This window comes from Excalfactoria chinensis, chromosome 4, assembly GCF_039878825.1.
Source record: "Excalfactoria chinensis isolate bCotChi1 chromosome 4, bCotChi1.hap2, whole genome shotgun sequence".
NCBI classification, from domain to species: domain Eukaryota; kingdom Metazoa; phylum Chordata; class Aves; order Galliformes; family Phasianidae; genus Excalfactoria; species Excalfactoria chinensis.
Window position 1 is genome coordinate 82686191 of NC_092828.1, and position 19983 is coordinate 82706173.

General features: G+C 58.5%; 4 protein-coding genes across 8 annotated transcripts; 3 read left to right on the forward strand and 1 right to left on the reverse strand.

Moving 5' to 3' along the window:
* Positions 1 to 16: 16 nt before the first annotated feature.
* LOC140252084 (uncharacterized) lies at positions 17 to 3390 on the forward strand. Of its 2 annotated transcripts, none has more exons than XM_072336397.1 (8): positions 17 to 647; positions 725 to 844; positions 1192 to 1317; positions 1659 to 1760; positions 2367 to 2467; positions 2822 to 2894; positions 2998 to 3069; positions 3202 to 3390. In XM_072336397.1, the coding sequence occupies exons 1-8, from the start codon at positions 92 to 94 to the stop codon at positions 3255 to 3257; spliced, it is 1206 nt and encodes a 401-aa protein (XP_072192498.1). In that variant the 5' UTR covers positions 17 to 91; the 3' UTR covers positions 3258 to 3390. The 2 variants fall into 2 exon arrangements, with proteins under 2 accessions (XP_072192498.1, XP_072192499.1); XM_072336398.1 differs by having other exon boundaries at positions 19 to 647; positions 1659 to 1712.
* Positions 3391 to 4534: 1144 nt separating this feature from the next.
* Positions 4535 to 12166, forward strand: SLC7A3 (solute carrier family 7 member 3). 4 transcript variants are annotated; one of them, XR_011903534.1, is made up of 13 exons: positions 4535 to 4694; positions 7240 to 7634; positions 7846 to 8004; positions 8082 to 8262; positions 8367 to 8479; positions 9082 to 9304; positions 9445 to 9584; positions 9664 to 9766; positions 10194 to 10405; positions 10813 to 10979; positions 11189 to 11297; positions 11424 to 11939; positions 12004 to 12166. XR_011903534.1 is itself a non-coding variant. In XM_072336396.1 (12 exons), the coding sequence occupies exons 2-12, from the start codon at positions 7265 to 7267 to the stop codon at positions 11558 to 11560; spliced, it is 1914 nt and encodes a 637-aa protein (XP_072192497.1). In that variant the 5' UTR covers positions 4535 to 4694; positions 7240 to 7264; the 3' UTR covers positions 11561 to 12166. The 4 variants fall into 4 exon arrangements, 2 of the variants coding, with proteins under 2 accessions (XP_072192497.1, XP_072192496.1); XR_011903533.1 differs by lacking the exon at positions 4535 to 4694 and adding an exon at positions 5740 to 5888; XM_072336396.1 differs by having other exon boundaries at positions 11424 to 12166.
* A 1063-nt stretch (positions 12167 to 13229) lies between these two features.
* LOC140251803 (serine protease 23-like) lies at positions 13230 to 15826 on the forward strand. Its single transcript, XM_072335886.1, has 2 exons — positions 13230 to 13580; positions 13970 to 15826. The coding sequence occupies exon 2, from the start codon at positions 13980 to 13982 to the stop codon at positions 15033 to 15035; it is 1056 nt and encodes a 351-aa protein (XP_072191987.1). The 5' UTR covers positions 13230 to 13580; positions 13970 to 13979; the 3' UTR covers positions 15036 to 15826.
* Positions 15827 to 17220: 1394 nt separating this feature from the next.
* On the reverse strand, positions 17221 to 19918 carry LOC140251400 (nuclear cap-binding protein subunit 2). The gene is made up of 4 exons (XM_072335131.1): positions 19705 to 19918; positions 19379 to 19560; positions 18624 to 18762; positions 17221 to 17979 (listed from the first exon to the last, which is right to left on the reverse strand). Exons 1-4 carry the CDS (start codon positions 19789 to 19791, stop codon positions 17881 to 17883), a joined length of 507 nt encoding a protein of 168 aa, XP_072191232.1. The 5' UTR covers positions 19792 to 19918; the 3' UTR covers positions 17221 to 17880.
* Positions 19919 to 19983: the final 65 nt, after the last annotated feature.

Consider the following 19983-nt stretch of genomic DNA (forward strand, 5'->3'; position numbering starts at 1 on the left):
GGCGCGGCAGGGGGCGCTGAGCGGCGGGGAGCGGGCGGCGTTCCGGCCGGCGGGGGGAGCACCCGGCCGGCGGAAGCGGCGCGGAGGCGCGATGTCGCGGGAGGAGCGGGCGGCGCTGCGGCGGGGCTCCCCGAGCTGCCCCGACCTGCTGCGAGACGGGAGCGGCTCGCCGCTCTCCCCGTCGTACCGCAGCTTCTTCGAGGACGAGTGCCGCGCCATCACCTCCCGCCTGCTCGCGGGCTCCGCCGCCTCTCCGAGTCCTTCTCCCATCCCGGCGGAGAGCGGCGCGCCGTGGCCGCCCTCCTCCGGCCTCTTCACCTCCACGCCCCTCGAGTCCTCGCCGCGTCCCGCCGAGGGCAGCCCGCCCGCTGCCGCCGTGCTCGGCCTCCCCCGCGGGGTACCGCGGCGCCTCGCTTTGCCCCGTGCCGGGCGGTGCTCCCGCCTGGTCCGCCCGCAGCCCCGCGGGGCCGGGCAGATGCTCCACGGCCGCTCCCCGGGCCGCTCCCCGGGCCGGGCCGGTGGAAGGCTGTCCCTGGCCCGGCCGCTGGCATCCGTGGGCCCGGAGCCGCAAGGGGCTGGCAGAGGGCCCGGTGCCCCCGCCACCAAGCGGCCCGGTGCCCCCGCTACCAAGCTGCCCGTGCCCCCAGGTAAGCTGAGCCCCGGGGGCGCTGCCCGCTTTGCCGTGAGGCTGCGGCACGGCCTCTCTTCTCCCTCCCTCCCCCAGGTGCCAAGACGAAGGTGATTCCCGCTGCCAAGTCCAGCCTGCAGCATCCCAGCAGGGCCTCACAGCTGGCACCGCCGTCCGCCAGGCCCAAGGCTCCCCCCAAGGACAAAGTGACTGAAAGTAATTGTGCGGTGCTGGGGGATCTCAGGGGGCCGGTGCTGCGGCGTGAAGGGGGAAGGGGAAGGCCGGGGCTGAAGCACAGAGACGGGACAGAATGAGGGGAGTGGGGAGTCCGTGTGGCAGCGGTGCAAGTAGGAGCCCAGGGAATGTGGCTGTGCTGGCGCTCCTCGGCCTCCTACCAGCATGGACTGGAGGTCCGTTGGCTCAGTCTCTGCGATGGGTGGCAGGTGCTGGTGCTGCTGGGCCTGGCAGAGCCCAGAGCTGCCCGAGGAGGGGCGCGGTGTGGCTGCCTTGCGGCTGTCCCTGCGGTCCCTGCAGTCCCTGTGCCTGATGTTCTTCCACCGTAGCTGCTGGCAAGGCTGGTGGCCGCAGACAGCCCCCTCAGAAGCTTCCCACTGCAATTCCTACCGTGGCTTCTCGCTCCCGATTGCAGCCAGCGGGAAAAGTGGCTTCCTCCAAGCGTGCTGACCTCGGTAAGGGGCAGTGGGCTGGGCAGAAGCCTTCCAGGTTCCCTCGTTGTAGCAGGGAGGAGGGAAGCTCCGTTTGGGTCGGTTATTCAGGTCTCTACTTCAGAGTCCAAGGCTGATCCTGACTGAGGACAGGAGGGGGCAGTGCGTGCTTAGGCTCAGAGGAAGGGCACCCAAACAGCAGCGAGGCTGCATGGAGTTGGTTTCCCTGGAGAGGCACCAAGAGCGAGCCTGAATAAATCTGCTGCTCTAAGTCACTCTCAGGATGGGGTTTCCTGGCTGCTGCCTGGGCGTCCTCTGAGCAGTGCCTGATGTTCCTCGGTTTTGTTTCCTTTGTCATACTTCAGAATCGACTTTTCAGGAGCCGGTGTGCAATAGGACCCAAGAGCTGATGGAAATTGGTGAGGACAAAGAATGGCTGTTTTCAGCATGGATTGCCAGAGGAGTGGGTGAGCAGGACAGAGGTTCAGTCCCACGCAGGAATGTGGCCCTTTGCCTGCAGCCTGCTGGGCTCAGCCTGTCTCGCTGTAGCTTTCCTGGCCGGGTTAGATGGGATCCTGGGCAGCCTGATCTGGTGGGTGACAAACCTGTCCATGGAGGAGGGTGCAACTGGGTGATGTTTAAGGTACCTTCCAACCCAAACCGTTCTGGGACTGTATTTCCTAGCTGCTAAAGGCCAGCTGAAAGGCAGCTGTCTGCGCTCATGCCATAATGGGAAGAGTCTTCATTTATGGATTGGGTTCTGTTGGATTTTTGCCTTTTGCTTGGGGTGTAAGGAGAGGGGCAGCCGTTCAGGGCAGCTGGCAGCCTCCTGTTGGGGAATGCCACTCTTGCTGTCCCCCTGTGCTGGCTGGCCCCTTGCACCCATGTGGGAGCCACTTTTTCACCACTGTGGGCAGCACCTGAACAGGCCAGGCCAGCAGCAGCTGTAGGGCTGGAGGGGCTCAAAGGCCTTTGGTTCTCCTGTGCAGCTTGTCTGGAGCAGCTGTGTGTCCTGACTGAAGGGAGGCTGATGGCTGTGGTGGTTACATTTCTAGTGCAAGCTCTTTTTACAGATAAAGCTGACCAGACGTGGGTGTGTGTGGGGTCCCCTTATCTCTGCGAACTGCACCCTGGCCCTGTTTCAGTCTGTGGGGCTGCAGCCTGTGCTGCTCAGGTAAGAGCCAGCTGTGTGCTGCCCCGTGAACACACTGTACCCTGGGGCCTGGGCTGCAGAGGTGGCAGGCAGTGGGGCTGCCAGTTTCTGAGCTGGCACCTGAGCCTTTCCCTGCTGTTTACACAAGGCCTCATGCATTTTGCTGCACACCTTACATCCTCTCTGGAGCTCAGGGCACTGCAGGCATCTGCTCATTTAATTTCCAAGGGATTTCTGTAACATTCACACCCATGCGGTTTGCATCACGGTCACTTTGACATTTTGGATGTATCCCAGTATGCGGTCAGGACAACCTGTGCTGGGGCTGGGCTGCTGCGTGGGTCACTGCATCCCCTGACACCCTGCCCTTATCAGCCTGCAGGTTGCCAGCTGTCCCAGGAGCTGGAGCACGTGAAGAAAGAACTGGAGCGAGTGAAAAGGGAGCTTGGTACGTGGGGCTGGCTGCTCTGGGGGTGGAACGGGAGCCCTGCTACTGCCCGGAGAGGTCGGAGTGTGAGGTGTTCAGGTGTCCTCTTGCCTCCTGCCCCCAGCTGATAAGACTGCCCAGTGTGAAGCCTATTGTCAGACAATCTCCTCCTTGCAGGCTCAGCTCAGTGCAGCAGGTACGTCCCCTTGCTGGGGTGAACCCTCGCCTCTATGCAGGTGGCAGGGATGCTCCGGTGATCCCTTGCCGGGGTCACCATGGGCTGCTGTGTGGAAGGGATGAAGCTGGGAATGCTGCTCTTGTTCCTCAGGAATCTGTCCAGAAGGTGCTACAGAGGATGAGAACAGCATCTGGGAGAGAGACTGACAGCTTCCCCCAGCGCATGGGACAGATGGCAGCGACTTGTCCAGGCACCTGAGCTGCTGGGCCAGTGATATTTATGGAGCACTTGCACAGATGGATTTTTGTACCTCCTTGTATTTAAAATAAATGTGTCCTTTCTTGCAGTGTCCTTGCTGGCTGCCCTCAGAGGGTCAGTGCTGCTCTGTGCTGCCCACCCTTCCCCAAGGGGCTAGGCAGAAAGGACAGATCTGGGTCTGTTGCATGCGAGGAGGAGGCGGTTGGTGATGGTGGACTGAAGCACAGCCTGCTTGCATGCAGGCCTTTCTGGACAAGTCTGGGTACGTCTGAGAAGGATGCTTGGACATGTGCTGCTGACACCACGGCAGTGGGAGGCAGCTGTGTGGGGAGGTTTCTGCTTTAACCTTGTTCATGCTGGAAGTGAGAAGAGCCAGTTCTTTCTGATGGTACATTTGGCTTTCTGCAGCTGTTAGCTGCTTCTCACCAGTTGAGCTGGTGGTTTGTGTGTAGGGCATGGCAGTAGCACATGGGGCTCAGCTCTTACCCGTTCCTGCCTGCGGGTGTGGGAAGCGCTGCCTGCAAGCCCTGCCAGCTGCTTTCTACCTGTGGTGGGTTGGCGTGGTTGCCTCGTCTGACTGCACGTCTGACTGCACGGCATCTGGGTGAGGCCCCGCAGAGCCCTGCTGTATCGTGCTGGCAGCACCCTGGGCCGGGCAGCTTGGTGTGTTTCTGCACCCCTTTTGTCTCAGAATGCTGTTTTGGCCTCCCCCGAGTGTCACAGGCAGCCCCTGTTGCTCATGGGACAGCTGCTGGGGATGCACCGTCCTCTGCCTCCCACCTCTGCTCTGCTCATGGGAGACGATGGGGCTCCAAGGGCTGATTTCGGGCTGCTTCTGCAGGGCTTTTGGCTCCCTTTCTTGGCTGCAGCTGCCTGTGCTCCCACACCATGCTGGCTAAGCAATTGCTGCTGCCGCCTGCCTTCCTGCAGCTCCTGTTGGGACGTGTGCTTGGCTCACTCTGCACCCCCGGGCTGGATCAGAGCCTCGCGTTGGATGAGATGAGGATGGGGCACACCGAGAGGGTGAACGGGAGCCGTATGGGAGGTGTGGAAGCGAGCGGGTGGGCCCGTCCTGCTCCGTGCCCCAAAGCATCATCCGGAGGGCCGCTGTCGTAAAATGATTTCTGGGAAGGGGTGCGTCCCGGTGGCGTCAGCCCAGTGTTGACACTCCGGGCAGTTCAAGGGCCGGGCATTTCCCCTTGGTTCCGTGCCGGGGATGCCCCGCCGCTGCCCCACTGCAGCCCCCGCGGAGCCGCTGCTCACACAGCGCAGAGAGCGCGGCTTCAGCGCGGCCGTGCCACGTGGCGGTGGCAGCCCGGAGGGGGGAGGCAGGAAGCGCGGCGGGTGCCGGCAGTGAGGCTGCACGGGGCGCTTGTATCCGCACCGTGAGTTCGTTTCCTTTCTTACGGGCGCAGCCGCGCGGGGGGGCGGGAGGTTGGGGGGCATCGTTCATTCATTCATTCAACTGCGCGGGAAGAGCGAGATCCGCGTCTGCGTCACATCCTAAATGCCGCCCCGCCGTTCCATTGCGTTCAGATCACGGTATTTCCCAGCGCAACCTTTTGTCTCCCCAACCTCCGGGGCGAAGCGGGGCGGGTGGGCGCCTGTCGGGACCCGCAGCACCCTGCCCTGCTGCGCCACCCCCCCCCCCAGGGAGCTCAGCGCCCTGCATGGGGGCTGTCCGCCTCCTGGCGCTGCTGCTGAGCGAACGACACAGCAGTGCCCGATTGCATCAGGAGAGCTTTCAGGGATGGGGGGGGGGAAGGGGGAGAAGAGGACTGCCGGGTGCCTCGCTGCTGCTGTAAGGAAAAAGCGGCGTAGCTCCCAGCGGTTCTCCGGAGATGGCTCTTTCTCGCACCGCCTGTTGCTGTCCGTTTCTCCGCTGTGTCGGCAGAGGAGCAGCGTGCGCGCAGCCGGGGACCCGTAGCCCGCACAGCACGTGGCCGTCGGGCTGAGCTGTGCCCCACGGCGTACCCCGCAGCCCCGAGCAGCCCCGAGCTCTGCCCCTCCGCGCTGTGGGCACTGGGAGACCGCAGGTTCCCCCGGCGTGGCCGTCCGTGGGGTAGCACCGCGCTGCCGCCGCCCCGCGTTTCCCCTTCGGGCTCGAGGCGCGCCGGGGCATGGCAGGGATCCCGGTCCCGTCTTCTGCCTCTTTGGTTGTTTTCTTCAATAAATCTGCTATTCTGGGGGCACTGCAGCCGGCAGGGCGGACGGGCCGCGGTGTTGGGCGCCCGACATCCCCGGACGGGGCCGGGGTGGAGGGGTGGAGGGGTGGAGGGGTGGAGGGGTGGAGGGGTGGAGGGGTGGAGGGGTGGAGGGGTGGAGGGGTGGAGGGGTGGAGGGGTGGAGGGGTGGAGGGGTGGAGGGGTGGAGGGGTGGAGGGGTGGAGGGGTGGGCTTCACCTGCGCGCCCGGCAGTTCCCCGCACGAGGGCGGTGCTGGGGCGGGGCGCAGCCAGACGGGAGGGCTGCTGCTCGGCTCGGCGCTTTCGCTCTCAGCGGGAGGAACCGCGCTGCCCTGCAACCGAGTAGGCAGCGGAGCCGGGGCGGAGCGCGACGGGACCCGAACCGAACCGTGCCGGTGAGTCGCGGCGGGCCGGGCGTCTCCGAGCGCAACCGGTGCCGCTTCCGTCAGCCACGCGGCGGGGAGGATGAGGAGGAGGATGAGGAGGAGGAAGGGCTGCTGGCGGTGGCGGTGCGGGCTGCGGCGCGCCCGTCCGAACGGCGCTGCTTCCGCGCGCTCCGGGCTTCCTGCCTCGCGCCTTCCCGCGCTTTGTGTGCCGTTCCGCGCGGGGAAATGGAACGAGGAAATGAAATGGAACGAGGAAATGAAATGGAACGAGGAAATAAATGAAATGGAACGAGGAAATGAAATGGAACGAGGAAATAAATGGAACGAGGAAGTTCCGAACCGACGGTGCCTGGAGCTCCGTTAGTGCGCGGGAAGCGGAGCGGCGGGACGGGCTGCCCAGGGGGCGGGGGGCTCCTTACCTGGGTATATTCAGGACCCGCCTGTATAACGTGCTGTAGGAACCCGCGTTAGGGGCTGGGACTCCACGACCCTCTGAGGTCCACTCCAACCCCTGTGGTTCTGTCAGCGTGCTGGTGGGCATAGAATGGAATCGTAGAATCACAGGGTTGGGCCTGGGTTGAAAAGGACCACGACGATCTACTTTCAACCCCCCTGCTGTGTGCCGGGCTGCCAGCCACCAGACCAGGCTGCCCAGAGCCACATCTCTCCCTCTGTGCCCATTCCCTGTGGGCAGCTCCGTGGGATGCTCACAATCCAGAGCATTTCTGGGGATAGCTGAGTGTGGGGCCGGGGATGTGGGCTGTGACACATGGACCCCATGCACAGCCCTGTGGCACGGGCTGTCTGTATGCAGGGGATGCGTGCTGGGAGCCTCGTTGCTGTGCTCACTGCGTGTCTGGCCAGGCATCCCCAGCGAGGGTGCAGTGCTGATGTTGGGAGGACCAAATGAGTCCGTGTGACTCAGCCCAGCTCGCTTTGTCTCCCTGCCATTTGCTTCTGCGCACACCCACACGCCTCACTGGGAGGGTTGTGCCAAGCAGTCAAGTTTGGGCCGAGGGATCTCTGTGTGCCAGATGTGGGGAGTTGCTCAGAGACAGCAGGGCAAGCTCTGGGATGTGCCCAGACCCTCAGGGCTGGGACCACACAGCGTTCGCTTAAGGAGCCCATTTCGTGCCGTGGACTTGCTGTGTTTGCCTCCAGCTCGCTTTCCTGGTGCAGGGGCTGTGCAGGTGGGTGTGCAGCCCTGCACTGCTGGTCTCCATCCCAGTGATGGGGGCTCTATGCCGATGGGTCAGCCAAGGGACTGCTGCTCCCGTGGGGGTGGCAGTGGCATTGCTGCGTGGCTTCAGCTCCATGAGGGACGCTGAGTTTCACGCTGCTACAACAACTTCTCTTGCAGGGCTTCTGAGCAGCGAGAGGACAAGATGTTTGGGGGGAAAATGAGCAGCCTTGGGAAGAAGCTGATCCGCCGGCGCGTGGTGGATCTGAGCTCCGAGGAGACACGCTTTGCTCGCTGCCTCTCCACGCTGGACCTCATTGCCCTGGGGGTGGGCAGCACGCTGGGTGCTGGCGTGTACGTGCTGACCGGGGAAGTGGCCAAGGATACGGCCGGTCCATCCATCGTCCTCTGCTTCCTGGTGGCCGCGCTGTCATCGATACTGGCCGGGCTCTGCTATGCGGAGTTTGGAGCCCGTGTCCCCAAGACCGGCTCTGCCTACCTCTACAGCTACGTCACGGTTGGTGAGATCTGGGCTTTCACCACTGGCTGGAACCTCATCCTGTCCTATGTGATAGGTACGTGGCTCTGCCAAATGGGGCTGGGAAGTGTGGGGCCGGCATGTGTCCCAGTGAGCGGCACCGTAGCGGGGCATGGGAGTAGTGTGCAGGCTGGGTGCTTTGGGGATCCATATGGCTGTGTGATGGGGATGGTGCTGCCCTGCCCTGGTTTGTCTCTGCACTGCCACGTGCAGGACTCGGACCGATAAGCAGCTTTGCTGTTGACCAGGCACAGCCAGTGTGGCCCGAGCCTGGAGCGCGGCGTTCGACAACATCATCAGCAACCAAATCTCCACCTTCTTCATGAACAAGACTGCACTGCACCTGCCGGGGGTGCTGGCCGAGCGCCCGGATTTCTTTGCATTGATCCTGATCGCGTTGCTCACTGGTGAGTTGTGTCGGAGCGGCTCGGCGGCACCGCGGTGATGCAGTGTGGGTGCAGCCTGTTCACCCCTCGGTCCCCAGCACTGCTGACCTTCGGCGTCAGTGAGTCCGCCCTGGTGAACAAAATCTTCACGGCGGTGAACCTGCTGGTGTTGGCCTTCGTCTTCATCGCTGGCTGCATCAAGGGAGACATCAAGAACTGGCAGCTCACGGTGGAGGATTACATCAACCTCACGCAGTCGCACGAGACAGAGGAGGACAGGTGAGGACGAGTGTGCCTCGATGGAGTCTGGCTAGCGGTATGTGGCACAGGGCTGGTACTGTGTTGTGTGTCAATGCCCCAATTGCTGTCCTCCCTTATTCCAGAATAAAAGCCTTCGGCTCCGGTGGGTTTGTCCCCTTTAAGCTGGAAGGGATCCTGATGGGAGCTGCCACGTGTTTCTATGCCTTCGTGGGTTTTGACTGCATCGCTACCACAGGTAGAGAATGCCCAGAGCGGGGCAGCTGCTGGAGCTGCTCTGGGAGGGGCTCAGTGCTCCCTGCTGCTGTGGGAACAGCCCGTCCCCAGCTGGGCTGCACAAAGGGCCTCAGCTGCCCATATCAAAGGCTCCCTGCGAGGTGTGTTGAGAACGGGGCTGCAGGGAGCCTTCCGGCTGCAGAGCCGAGTGCTGGGAATTGCTGCTGCTTCTGCTTATTTCCTGGCTTCCAGCAATATTAGATTTTTTCTTAAAATGTTGGTTCTGCATGAACTTAGTTGCTCTGGCGTGCAGGGAGCCCTCTTCATTTCCTCTCCTTCCCCCAGGACTCTGCTCAGCAGGTTGCTGGTACAGGCTGTTCTGCACGGCCTCTGTGCCTCCCTGCAGCCTTCTCTGCTGGCTGCAGAGCCTCTGGTGGGGAGCGCGGTGCTGCGAGGAGCAAAAGCTCAGGGCAGAGGGCACCGCGGGTGCATTGCTGCATCACCACACCAGTGCTTATGCAGAGAGCTGGATTTACTGGGAGCTGGAGCTGCAGGCTGGGGTGTGGGGCTGGACACAGCCACAAGTATAGATGGGGACGGACTCTGCTTCTTTCCTTTACACAGGGGAGGAAGCCAGGAACCCGCAGCGCTCCATCCCCATTGGAATCATCGTGTCCCTCCTCATCTGCTTCGTGGCCTATTTCGGGGTCTCTGCGGCCCTCACGCTGATGGTGCCCTACTTCATGCTAAACAAGAAGAGCCCGCTGCCCGAGGCCTTCAAGGAAGTGGGCTGGGAGCCCGCCCGCTATGCCGTTGCCATCGGCTCGCTCTGCGCACTCTCCACCAGGTAGGACCGAACCCTGTTTGTGGTGTCACCCAGCACAGGGCTGAGGATACCTGTCCCAGGCTTCGTCCTGTGTGACTTCCATCTGTCCTCCCTGGCTGCTGGCCCTCTGGCCGGCCCTGAGCTGCTTCTCCCCATGGCAGCTTGCTGGGCTCCATGTTTCCCATGCCGCGTGTGATCTACGCCATGGCGGAGGATGGGCTGCTCTTCAAGTTCCTCTCCAGAATCAACAGTCGCACAAAGACTCCTCTCTCAGCCACCATCACCTCAGGGCTGCTCGCGGGTAACGCTCCTGGTGGCCATCTTGCACTCAGTCACCCTGCAGCCCAGGGCTGTGCTCATGCTTTCCATCCTCGTTGCAGCGGTGCTGGCCTTCCTGCTTGACCTGAAAGACCTGGTGGACCTGATGTCGATCGGCACACTGCTGGCTTACTCCCTGGTCGCTGTGTGTGTGCTCATCCTCCGGTGGGTGCCACCTTTTATGCAAAGTGTCCCTTCACCGTGGTCCCTTGGGCAGACGCACCTTGTAGACAGCGTGGGGCCTGTGGCCACGGCTCAGGCCATGAAATGAAGGCTGCTTGGGGCCTCCGGGCACACCATAGAATCATTGAGGTTGGAAAAGAGCATTAAGATCCCCAGGTCCAACCCCAACCCACTCCATCAGGCCCATCACCACATCCTTCAGTGCCATATTTCCATAGTTCTGGAACACCTCCAGGGATGGTGACCCCAGCACTCCCTGGGCAGCTGTGCCATCTGTGGGACTGCTGCTTTCCAGCATGGGACTGAAGGAGCAGGAGGGGAACGATGAGTGCTATTGTATCCCTGGGGTTGGAACTTCCTCGTACTGTGCTGCAGTTCGTGCAACACTGAGCAGGTCTGCTGTGTGCAGGTACCAGCCTGGGCAGCTGAACTCCCCAAAGGCCGTGGAGATGCTGGAGCTGAATGGGAATGAGGAGGAGAGAGTTGTCATGAACCCAAACATCGCTGCCACGGGCACTAAACAGAAGGAGACGCTGTCCCTTACGGCGCTCTTCAATCCATCTGCAGACACTCCCACGGCGCTCTCAGGGTGCATCGTCTACGTCTGTGTCTCAGTCATGGGTGAGTGAGTGGGAGGCAGCGGCTCCTGCATGTCCTGCCACATCACTGGCTTGTTGCTGTGCCAGGGGCTGGGGCGTGTTGGTCCCTGCAGACCTATGGAGCTTTGATTGATGCATCAATGGTTTCATTGTGCAGGCAGAGCAGGGCAGCCCAGTAGGGTCTGGGGAAGTGCCAGAACTGGGTTTGAGCCCAGCTGAGCGCAGGCTTCCCTCTGCTTGCCAGGCTGGTGAGTTCCTCCTGGCAAAGTGCTTCCCCGAGGCCTTGGGGTGGGTGTTGGAGGACCTGTATGTGACCAGGAGGAGGGGACGGCTCAGCTCAGCAGCCCATGGGGTGGCAGGGAGGTGTGTGCAGCCACATGCAGTGCAGTCACATGCAGTGCATCGTGGTGATTGACTCTTCTCTTGCAGCTGTGCTGGTAACGGTCATCTGCGTGGTGCTGACCCTCAAGGTGAAGGCGCTGAAGGAGGCCAACGTGGCCTGGATCTTGGTCCTGGTGCTGCTCCTCGTGGCTCTGCTCATCCCCACCATCATCATTTGGAGGCAGCCACAGAGCAATGCACGGTTGAACTTCAAGGTGAGTGCAGCCTCCAAAAGCTCTGCACCCAAGGCTGGTGCAGGATCTGCTGGGCTGGCTGCTGGGCTTCCTCCATCCAGTAATGTCCAGAGCCCAGACACGGCTCTAAGGCAGTGCCCCTGGAGAGGAAGCACCCAAGTGGCAGAGCATTCTCTAGAGTAGCCAGGTCCCTTGGGCATGGCTAAGGTGGCACCTCTTGTCCCTCGCAGGTACCTTTCCTCCCACTCCTTCCACTCTGCAGCATCTTTGTTAACATCCTGCTGATGGTGCAGCTGAGTACCGGCACCTGGGTGCGCTTTGCCATCTGGATGGCTGTGGGTATGTGACCCAGAGGGGACTGTGGTGCCCCGAAGCTTGCGGGTATCTCGTTTCTCCAGCTTCTGTCTGTTGGTGGCCTGGGGAGGCCGTTTCCTGCCATGTGTCTCATTGCAGGAACTTTTGCAGGTTTTATGATCTACTTTGGTTACGGCATTCGGAACAGCGTGGAAGGGAAAAATGCAAAAGAGCTTCGAGGTTCCACGACTGAAAACCCTCTACAACACCCCGGGATGGAGCTCAGCCCTGGGGCTGCTGCAATCTGAGAGAGGCGGTGGTTGTAATCAACATCCGTGCTCGGAGGACTGTCAGTATTGCAGTGCTGGTACGGGACAACACACTGCTCAGCACAGCCATCCCGTGGGTTCTGAGCCCAGACTCGGCCGTGCGCTGCCCTTTCCCCTCGCCGAGCAGCAGTGGTGGAGAGGAGACCCCGGGCTGGGGGAATGCTGGTGGCCCGGGGGCTGCTCCCTGCATTCCCACCCCGACGAGGGGCAATGACACCGATACGGCCCTCCCAGTGTGAAAGCTGCTGTCACATCCTGCTTCTCCTGCCCACGAGACACTCCATGTGATGGTAACTGCTGTATTTGTGTCAGCACAGTCATGACTGAGGTTGGAAGCACCTCAGCCTGGTACTGCCCGGTGCCCCGCAGCAGCACAGGGCTCAGCACCCACAGCCCCAATACAGTCCCATGCCCGTGCTGAGCCCTGTGCTGCTGGACTCATTCGCTTGGTGTGAGCATCACACTCAGCTGCTCGTGATGATGTCTGCAGTGTAGACATGAGTGTCCAACCTTATATGCCTTGGTTCAATTGGAGTTTCAGTGTTGATTTTTTATACTTATTGAAGTCTAAACGGTTTGGCTGTTTTGTTGTGTTGTTTTTTTAACTGCTCGGCTCTGTTGGTCCAGCTGCGTCTCACTTCAATGCCTGCGTCCCACAGCCTGAGCTGGGGGCTGGGAATAGTCCGTCCTTGTGTCTCTCTGCTGATGGGGAGCAGCGCCGTGGGGCACCCAGCCCCATGCTCCTGGTACTGGGGTGTGGGACAGCAGCGGGCTGGGCCCTCTGCCACATGGCAGTGTGTCATCATGTCCCAGTGCTGCTGTAAAGACCTCAGAAATAGCCCCTGGGGTTCCCACTGGGCCTGCGGGGGAGGCACAGCCAGGAACTGGGCCGCATCCCTGGGAGAAGACTATTTCCCAGATTCCGGCCTGGTCTCAATCAGCCCTGACAGATTATTTTGTGAAACAAATAAACTAATTTAGGGCAGATGGATCTTACGTGGGTTTCGAGTCTTCTCGTTTCCTGGCAGCTGAGCGGGGTCAGCGCTCGGCCAGCAGGGAGGGCCCCATGGCTCAGCCCCAGGGCTCTGTGGGGAGGAGAGGGGGCTGCCACAGCACTGCACCCCTTGTCCCTGTGCAGTCCCATGAGCGTGGCGCGGTGCCCACACTCACCCACGTGGGCAATGCAGCTCCAGCCCCAGGGCAGCATGAAGCAGCCTTCTGCCTCCTTATCCAGCCATCAGATCGCTGGGGAGGCGGAGATGAGGCCCTGGAGTCGGAGCAAGCTGAAGGCCCCAGGGAAATGGCTGTGCCGCTCCCACTGCTTTAACCACTGCCTCGCTGGATGAGATCCTTCTATTGGGATGTGGTGCTCCATCACGTGCAGGGGAGCTGGGCAGACGCTCTTTAGGGGTTGAAGGGATGGACCTTGGCTCCTTAATGCCAGGGGCACCCGTGGGGCTTCCCTGGAGCACAGCACTGCTGGATGAGCCCTGGAGGGGCAGCGGATGGGGAAGTCCAGGATGAAGCCCAGCTGTAGCACGAGGGGTCAGGGTGTGGAGAGCAGAGCTTGTGGCTCTCAGCCTCCCTGCATGGCTCCACCCCCACTCCCCTGCGACTTTCATAACCCGGAGTGCTGCCACGTGTCCACGCAGACCCCGGCTGCATTGGGGGACACAGGGCTCGTCCTGCACCCTGGCTGATGTGTCCATCACAGTATGCTGAGGGCAGGATGAGAGCAGAGAGCTGAGCCGTGCAGGGAGCTGGGGATGTAGAACCTGCCCTATAGGCACAGGGTGGCCCCGGCACATGGAGAAGGGACGGCAGATTGAGTTTCAGATGGGGTGCAGCAATCCACTTTGGAGTTAACACAGGCTGCCTTGTCCTCGCTGCACTGTGACACCAAATACTTCAACTCAGGTGCAGCCCTGGAGCTCGTGCACCTTCCTCTCCCCTGTAGGAACAGTGGGACAGAGCTGTCGTCTCCCTCTGCAGGCAGCAGGTACTGTCACACCTCCTCATCCTCCCCGCGGGTCACCGGGTGCTGCAGCTGCTGGATGGGAAATGCCCTGTTGGAATCTAGGGGATCCACATCCGAGCAGCAGGACTTCTGGCGTGACAGAGGAAACTCATCCACTCGTCGTATTCCTGCAATACTCCTGCAGCACCGCCGGGCATTGCCATCCAAAAGAGCTGCAGGAGATCAAAGGCTGGGGTAGATTTCTATCATCTCTAGTTAGTCACACAGCTCCAGGCAGCAGCTTAAGCATGCACGACCCAGCAGCTGGTGAGGGGCCACGTGCGTGCGATAATCCCCCCGAGCCCTGAGCCGCAGCAGGTGGTTGGCTCTAATCGGGCAGGCTTAATGGTCTCCTTGCTTTGCCTTTGCAGGTCTGGAAAGATGACTCGCTGCCAGGCGGTTGCCATCCTCCTGCTTTCCTTCCTTCCCAGCACTGCAGCTGGGGCTTCGCTTCCCACCCTCGTTCCCCGGTCCACTCTGCAGCTGGGCAGAGCGCGGTTCTCGGCACGGCCTGTGTTGGAGTTGGCGACGCGCTGTGACCAGGCGTGTGTCCGGCGGGAGGCCGCCCTGCTCCCCCAGGACTTCCAGGAGTACCTCTTTTATGAGACGCTGTACGCCAACGGCACCCGCACCCTCACCACAGTGGAGCTGAGCCCCGGTGAGGGCAGCAAGGAGAGGAGGTGGCTGAGGAGGCGCATGCGGCGCAAGCGACAGATTTATGGCACGGATGGGCGGTTTTCCATCAGCGGGAACCACTTCCTGATGGACTACCCCTTCTCCACCACAGTTAAGATCTCCACGGGGTGCACAGGGGTGCTGGTGTCCGAGCAGCACGTCCTCACGGCTGCCCACTGTGTCCACGATGGCCAAGATTATGTGAAGGGCGCCAAGAAGATCAAGGTGGGCTTCCTGACGCCAGCCAATGGCACGGGGAGGCCGGTGATGCGCTGGGCTCATGTGCGACGCACGCAGGTGCCCAAGGGTTGGATCCGGAGCCTCAACTCAGTCAGCATGGACTATGATTACGCCCTCTTGGAGCTGCACAGACCACACCGGCGCCCTCACATGGAGCTGACGGTGGCTCCGGCAGCGGAGGAGATGGCTGGGAAGAGGATTCATTTCTCAGGGTTTGACAGTGACCGGCCAGGAGAGCTGCTATACCGCTTCTGTGGGGTGGAGGATGAGACGGCACACCTCATCTACCAGCACTGCGATGCCTGGCCTGGAGCTTCCGGCTCTGGGGTGTATGGCAAGGTGTGGGATCCCGTGCGGCACAAGTGGGAGAGGAAGGTGATTGGCATCTTCTCTGGGCATCAGTGGCTGGAAGTTGGGGGGGAGCAGCAGGACTATAACGTTGCTGTTCGCCTGACTGCTCCCAAGTTTGCTCAGATTTGTTATTGGATCAAAGGGGACTATAAAAGCTGCCAGAACGAATGAGAATCGGAGCCTTCCTCCTCCCCTCCCCAGTGCAGATGGCTCTGAGTGTGGAGTTTGTGAGAGAGCACGAGGCTGAGGAGTGTGAGGAGCATTGCCTGCCGAAACTGCTCCACTGCTAAACTTCATTGTGTCCTGGAGTAATAGGGTCTCAGCAAAGCACATGGGATCCACTGGAGAGACTCAGCTAAGCCTGAAGAGCGTGTAAGCTCCTTTGGTGAACTCAGCATCAGAGTGTTTGCTGAAAGAGACACTGAGTCTGGTGGCTGCTGCCTGCAGCAGGTTAACTGCTAGCAGTTCTGAGAGGCAGCCATAGGCTTGCTGCCCAACTACACTATTTCTCCTGGGTCACTTCAGGTGTCTTGGTTTGTTGGCTGTGCTGCCAGCTCGGCACTGCCCCAGTTCTGTGAGGACAAAGGACTTTTTCTTCTAACGGTGCCTTTGTGTGCCTAATGAAAGATGCCTGAAAAGCAACCCTGGAGACTGAGGTTTTTGGGCACAGTGCTCCAGCAAGTACAGCCAGGGCAGGAGGGGCTGCTCCAGCATGTTGGCAGCCCTGGTCTTTGATCACACCCCTGGCAAGGGTGGCTCTTCTGACTGCTGCAGTGTGGTGCCATGTAGGTACATACATGCTGCAGCATAGGCTGAGAGCTGGGATCGCCTACTTACTTGTAAACCTTCTCATCTCTCTTTAATTCTCTGGGGTGGCTTTAGAAGGAAGGCATTTACTGCAGCTGTAGTATTTGAGATGGATTCTTTTAAGCAAATATGTGTATTTGAATAAATGTCAGCACAAATCTCTTGGCAAATGTTATGCCTAACGGGGAATTGTGCGCAGCTTGCCAACACTGGTCTGGGACCTGCTGAAAGAGGGAGGTACTCTCCCTCCAGGCTGAACCGAGCAGGACATGCAGACCTGTGCAGAGAAGAAACTGTAGTATCTTGAGGAGCAGGGACAGACATGCCTGCCACAGTCATCAAACAGCCCAGGCAGGTGCTCGACTGAACGGATTTCTACATGTTCTGTCACACACGTAGGAATGACGTGACCAACAGTCCGTATCAGGAGCAAACTGAGAGCTTGCCTTGTTTCCCTACCTCATATATGAGATTCTGTAGCTAACAAAAGAGTTTCACAGCAGATTTCCCTGCCTTTCTCCCATTTTCCCTTCTGCTAGCTGTTTGCCCAAGCAATTTTTCTATGTAATCCATATCCCCCCAGAGGACCTCGTGTGATGCTCCTTAGCCAGGCTAGGCAGGCAACTGCTTAGATTGTTCCCTTCAAATTCAACATCCTGCTCCTTTTCACTGCATCTCAGGGGCAGCTCGTATCACAGGCTTGTCAACTCTGTCATTCCTTCAGTCAGGTGAGGTCTAAACATGTTGCTCCTTCCAGACTTGTGACAGCTGTCAGAATGCAGCAACCTGACTTGCAAAACAAGCAAGTAGGAGACATTTCAAGGTATGAATGCTACCATCCCATCCTCCTCAGCTGTAACGTGAGAGTTAAAATCATTTAAATTACATGCCTGGTCTACACGTGGGTGTGCAATAGAACAGCGTGTATTATCTTGGATGAGACAGTGCATGAAAAATCATGATTACACACTACTGGACAAGGAGCAGCTACTATTATTTACATCATACTAAACCAAATTAGTCAGAATTTAATTTGTCCAATGAAACCGGTAACCCTGGCTGGGAGGTTCTGGGGGACAGATCAGTGGGGGTTTTAATCTTCTCTCTTCCCTTGTTGGACCCTGTAAAAGAGTATCAGCCATGCTTCTCTTAAATGGGGAAGAAAGTCTATGATGAACACAGGGGAGTTTCTGGTTCCTTATTCTCTTAAATGCACGTTACGCTTTTGTATTGCTTCATGTATGTCTCACACTGTGGAATAATTGACAAGATCACAAGTTTTCCTGGAATCAGTTGGTATGAAACATAAGGACTTCTTATTCAGAGCAGCTGTACACTTTACAAGCAGTTTCCCTCTGATATCAGCCATCAGCTATTGCAAAGCAGAAGAGGAAGAGCTAGTTGTAAGAGGGAAGCCAACAGAAATACAGCAAGACTTGTGCCCTCCTTTAGACTGACCTCCATTTTGTGTTTGCAAGTGACAGCAACTTTAATACTATCAGGAAATGTTCCCCCCAGCTCTTGTCATAGAGCCACAGACTGCAACAGGTACAGGACTCACTGTTTATTTAAAAAATTGAAAGAAACTTTTAAGAAAACCATGCCGAACAGTGAGGATCTGAAAAAGCAGGCAGCACTGGGGCATCATAAAGAGAAAGGCTCTGCAGGCCCTGACCAACCCAAGGGCTAGATGTACAGGCAAGCACCTCCAAGTGGACAGCGAGACCTTGCTCAGCTCCTCTCATCCAGATAGTGAAACTGCTTTGTAAGCAGGTGAACTTGTAAATTAGAACTTTGAAACTTTCGTGCATCCCAACAAGGTGCCCGGGCACCAAGAGGGCTCCAACAGTGGCACAGTTCACAAAGTTCTATCTGAGAGCAACCACAGCTGCAATCATGGCTTGGAAGAAGCCAACCACCTAGCCGTAATGCAGAGTACATCCTAGCATGAGGTGCGTGTGACATGCTGCATTTCTTCTTACCAGAATCCTGCAGAGTTGTCCACTTGTTTCCCTTGTTGCCCTGTATCAGCACAGAACATCCTCTCTAATCCAGAAGAAAGGGGGAATGAACACATGTATATCCACAGTCTAAGGAGGGTCACCTTTTGCTGGAACTTGGATCTCACTCCCTACCCCAATCCAAAACGCAAGAACACGGCTAGCTCAAGAAGAACAGAGCCCTCTATGAGCTAGCACCCACGAGGCAATTAGTAGACTGCAGGCTGTTGATTTGCCTTCTGCATCTGTATAATCTTGCCAAAACCTCCTCTTCCCACATCGTAGTCTGTCCGGTACTCATCTCGCACCTGGAGCAAGGCAGTAACACAGATATTAGCATCATGCTAGGCTTCAGAATCATCACCACTTCCTTGCTCAGTAGGCTGAGCAATGAAGCTCAGGTGAGAATTACTTTGACTCAATTTGAAATCTCTTCAAACAATCCACCAAACAGATGGTACAAGTGACAGATGAAGAAACATCTGCTGTCTGAGATCATTTGAGAGGGGAAGCAAAGATCCCAAAATATTTTGATTCAGCTTTGTCATCCAGCTTCCAACTCTATGAACTGCTAAGTTTGGCCTCCAGAGCATTTCTCCCTTCCGCAACCCTCCAAAAATCTGTAAGGGAAATTTAGCTTCTCACAGGGCAAACTGATGGATCATGAGATTGATCTAGAAATTGTGCTCCCTTTCCATTCAAATTCCACATCATTTAAAAGCTGCTAGCCTGAAACAGGGAAAATTCTGCTTGTACTGTCAGGAGTTGTGGAGCCCTGTCCAGCTGTAGCCATAGTTATGCTTTCAGCTCTTTATACCAAGGTAGCACTAGTTAACAGAATCACCTAAAATTCATTGCTGGGTCTGCACTTGGTTCTGTATGAGACAAAACAAGCAAAACAACACTGCTCTAATGGGATTGTATTCAAGGCCTGAGCTGGTATTGCCTTTACCTGTCCACCAGTCTTTCCTCTTCCATACTGCCGTCCCTCCTTGAATCCTGCATCCCAGTCTGTTCGAACAATGCGGTCATCGAGCCGTGTGCCATTGATGAATCGCATTGCGTGTTCAGCATCTGCTCTCGTGTAATATCTAAAGCATGCTATAAGGAAAACTAAACGTGCTACTTTGCTGCCTGAAGGGTTAAAATAAAAACATCAAACCATTGTATTTAAGAAGCAGAAGAACCTTTCCTGCCTTCCAGCCTTTTCTACTTTTCCAGCTCTTTTCTATGGGATCAAAAAGCTGCACTCGTATAAATCCAAGCTGAAAATAGCTCCCACTCCTTCCTCAGGTTCTGACTGTAATGTTGGTACCTGTACAGACAAGAAATGGCTTCGGATCACTTATTTCACAAGTAGATAAAGCAAACCGTTAAAGCCTTGCTAAGGGCAAGAAATCTGATGCTTTTTTTTTATACCACATTAAACTCAACTGAATTTGAACAGGAAGCACCGGCCTCACAGGAGAGCTCTGCAAGCACAACGTGTACGAGCGCATTCCTTGCGCTTGGGAACAGCGCCATGGATCTCCCTGCTGGTTCAGCAGGTGTGAAGCCAAGGTGAGAACGTGAACACGTGCCCTTAGCTTGGGCCACACAAGGGCTCAGCATCCATGCACGACTTTCAGCCATGGCAATGCGGGTGGGTTGGGTGGTGGTGGGAATGCAGGCAGCAGCGTGCCTGCAAATCGGGATCAGAAAGGATACTCCACGAAGCAGAAGCCGCAGGGTGTTTTCTTGATCTTGTCCAGCCCCATGACGATCCTCTTGACATCGCCGCACTTGGAGAACAGCTCCTGGATCTGCTCTTCGGTGGTGTAGAAGGACAGGTTGCCCACGTACAGCGTGGAGGAGATCTTCAGGAACTTCTCCTGCAGCTTTTTGCTCCCCTGAGGGCAAAGCGGAGCACAGGACGGGCTCACAGGACGGGCTCACACCCCGCCCGCCTCGCAGCCCGGCCCCGCCCCGCCAGCAGCCCCCTACCCAGACAGGCCCCTCCGCCTCAGGCCCCGCTGTCCCCGCCCCGCGCGCACCCGGAAGTGCTGGTCTCGGTAACGGCTGATCTCGCAGTAGGAGTCGCTGTTGAGCCCGCTCAGCGTGGTGTGAAGCAGCCCCGACATCTCGCCCGCGCCCAGCAGGGCCCCGAGCCCGGGATCCTTCCACAACCGGCGCGGCGCCCGCACGACAGCGGACTAGCGGGCAGGCCAACCGCCGCTCCGCCTGATTGGCCACGCGGGGCGGAAAGGCGGGGCGATCGAGCCGAGCAGCCAATCACCGCGCGCTGCTTTGCTCCCGGCGTGCAGCGCGGCGTC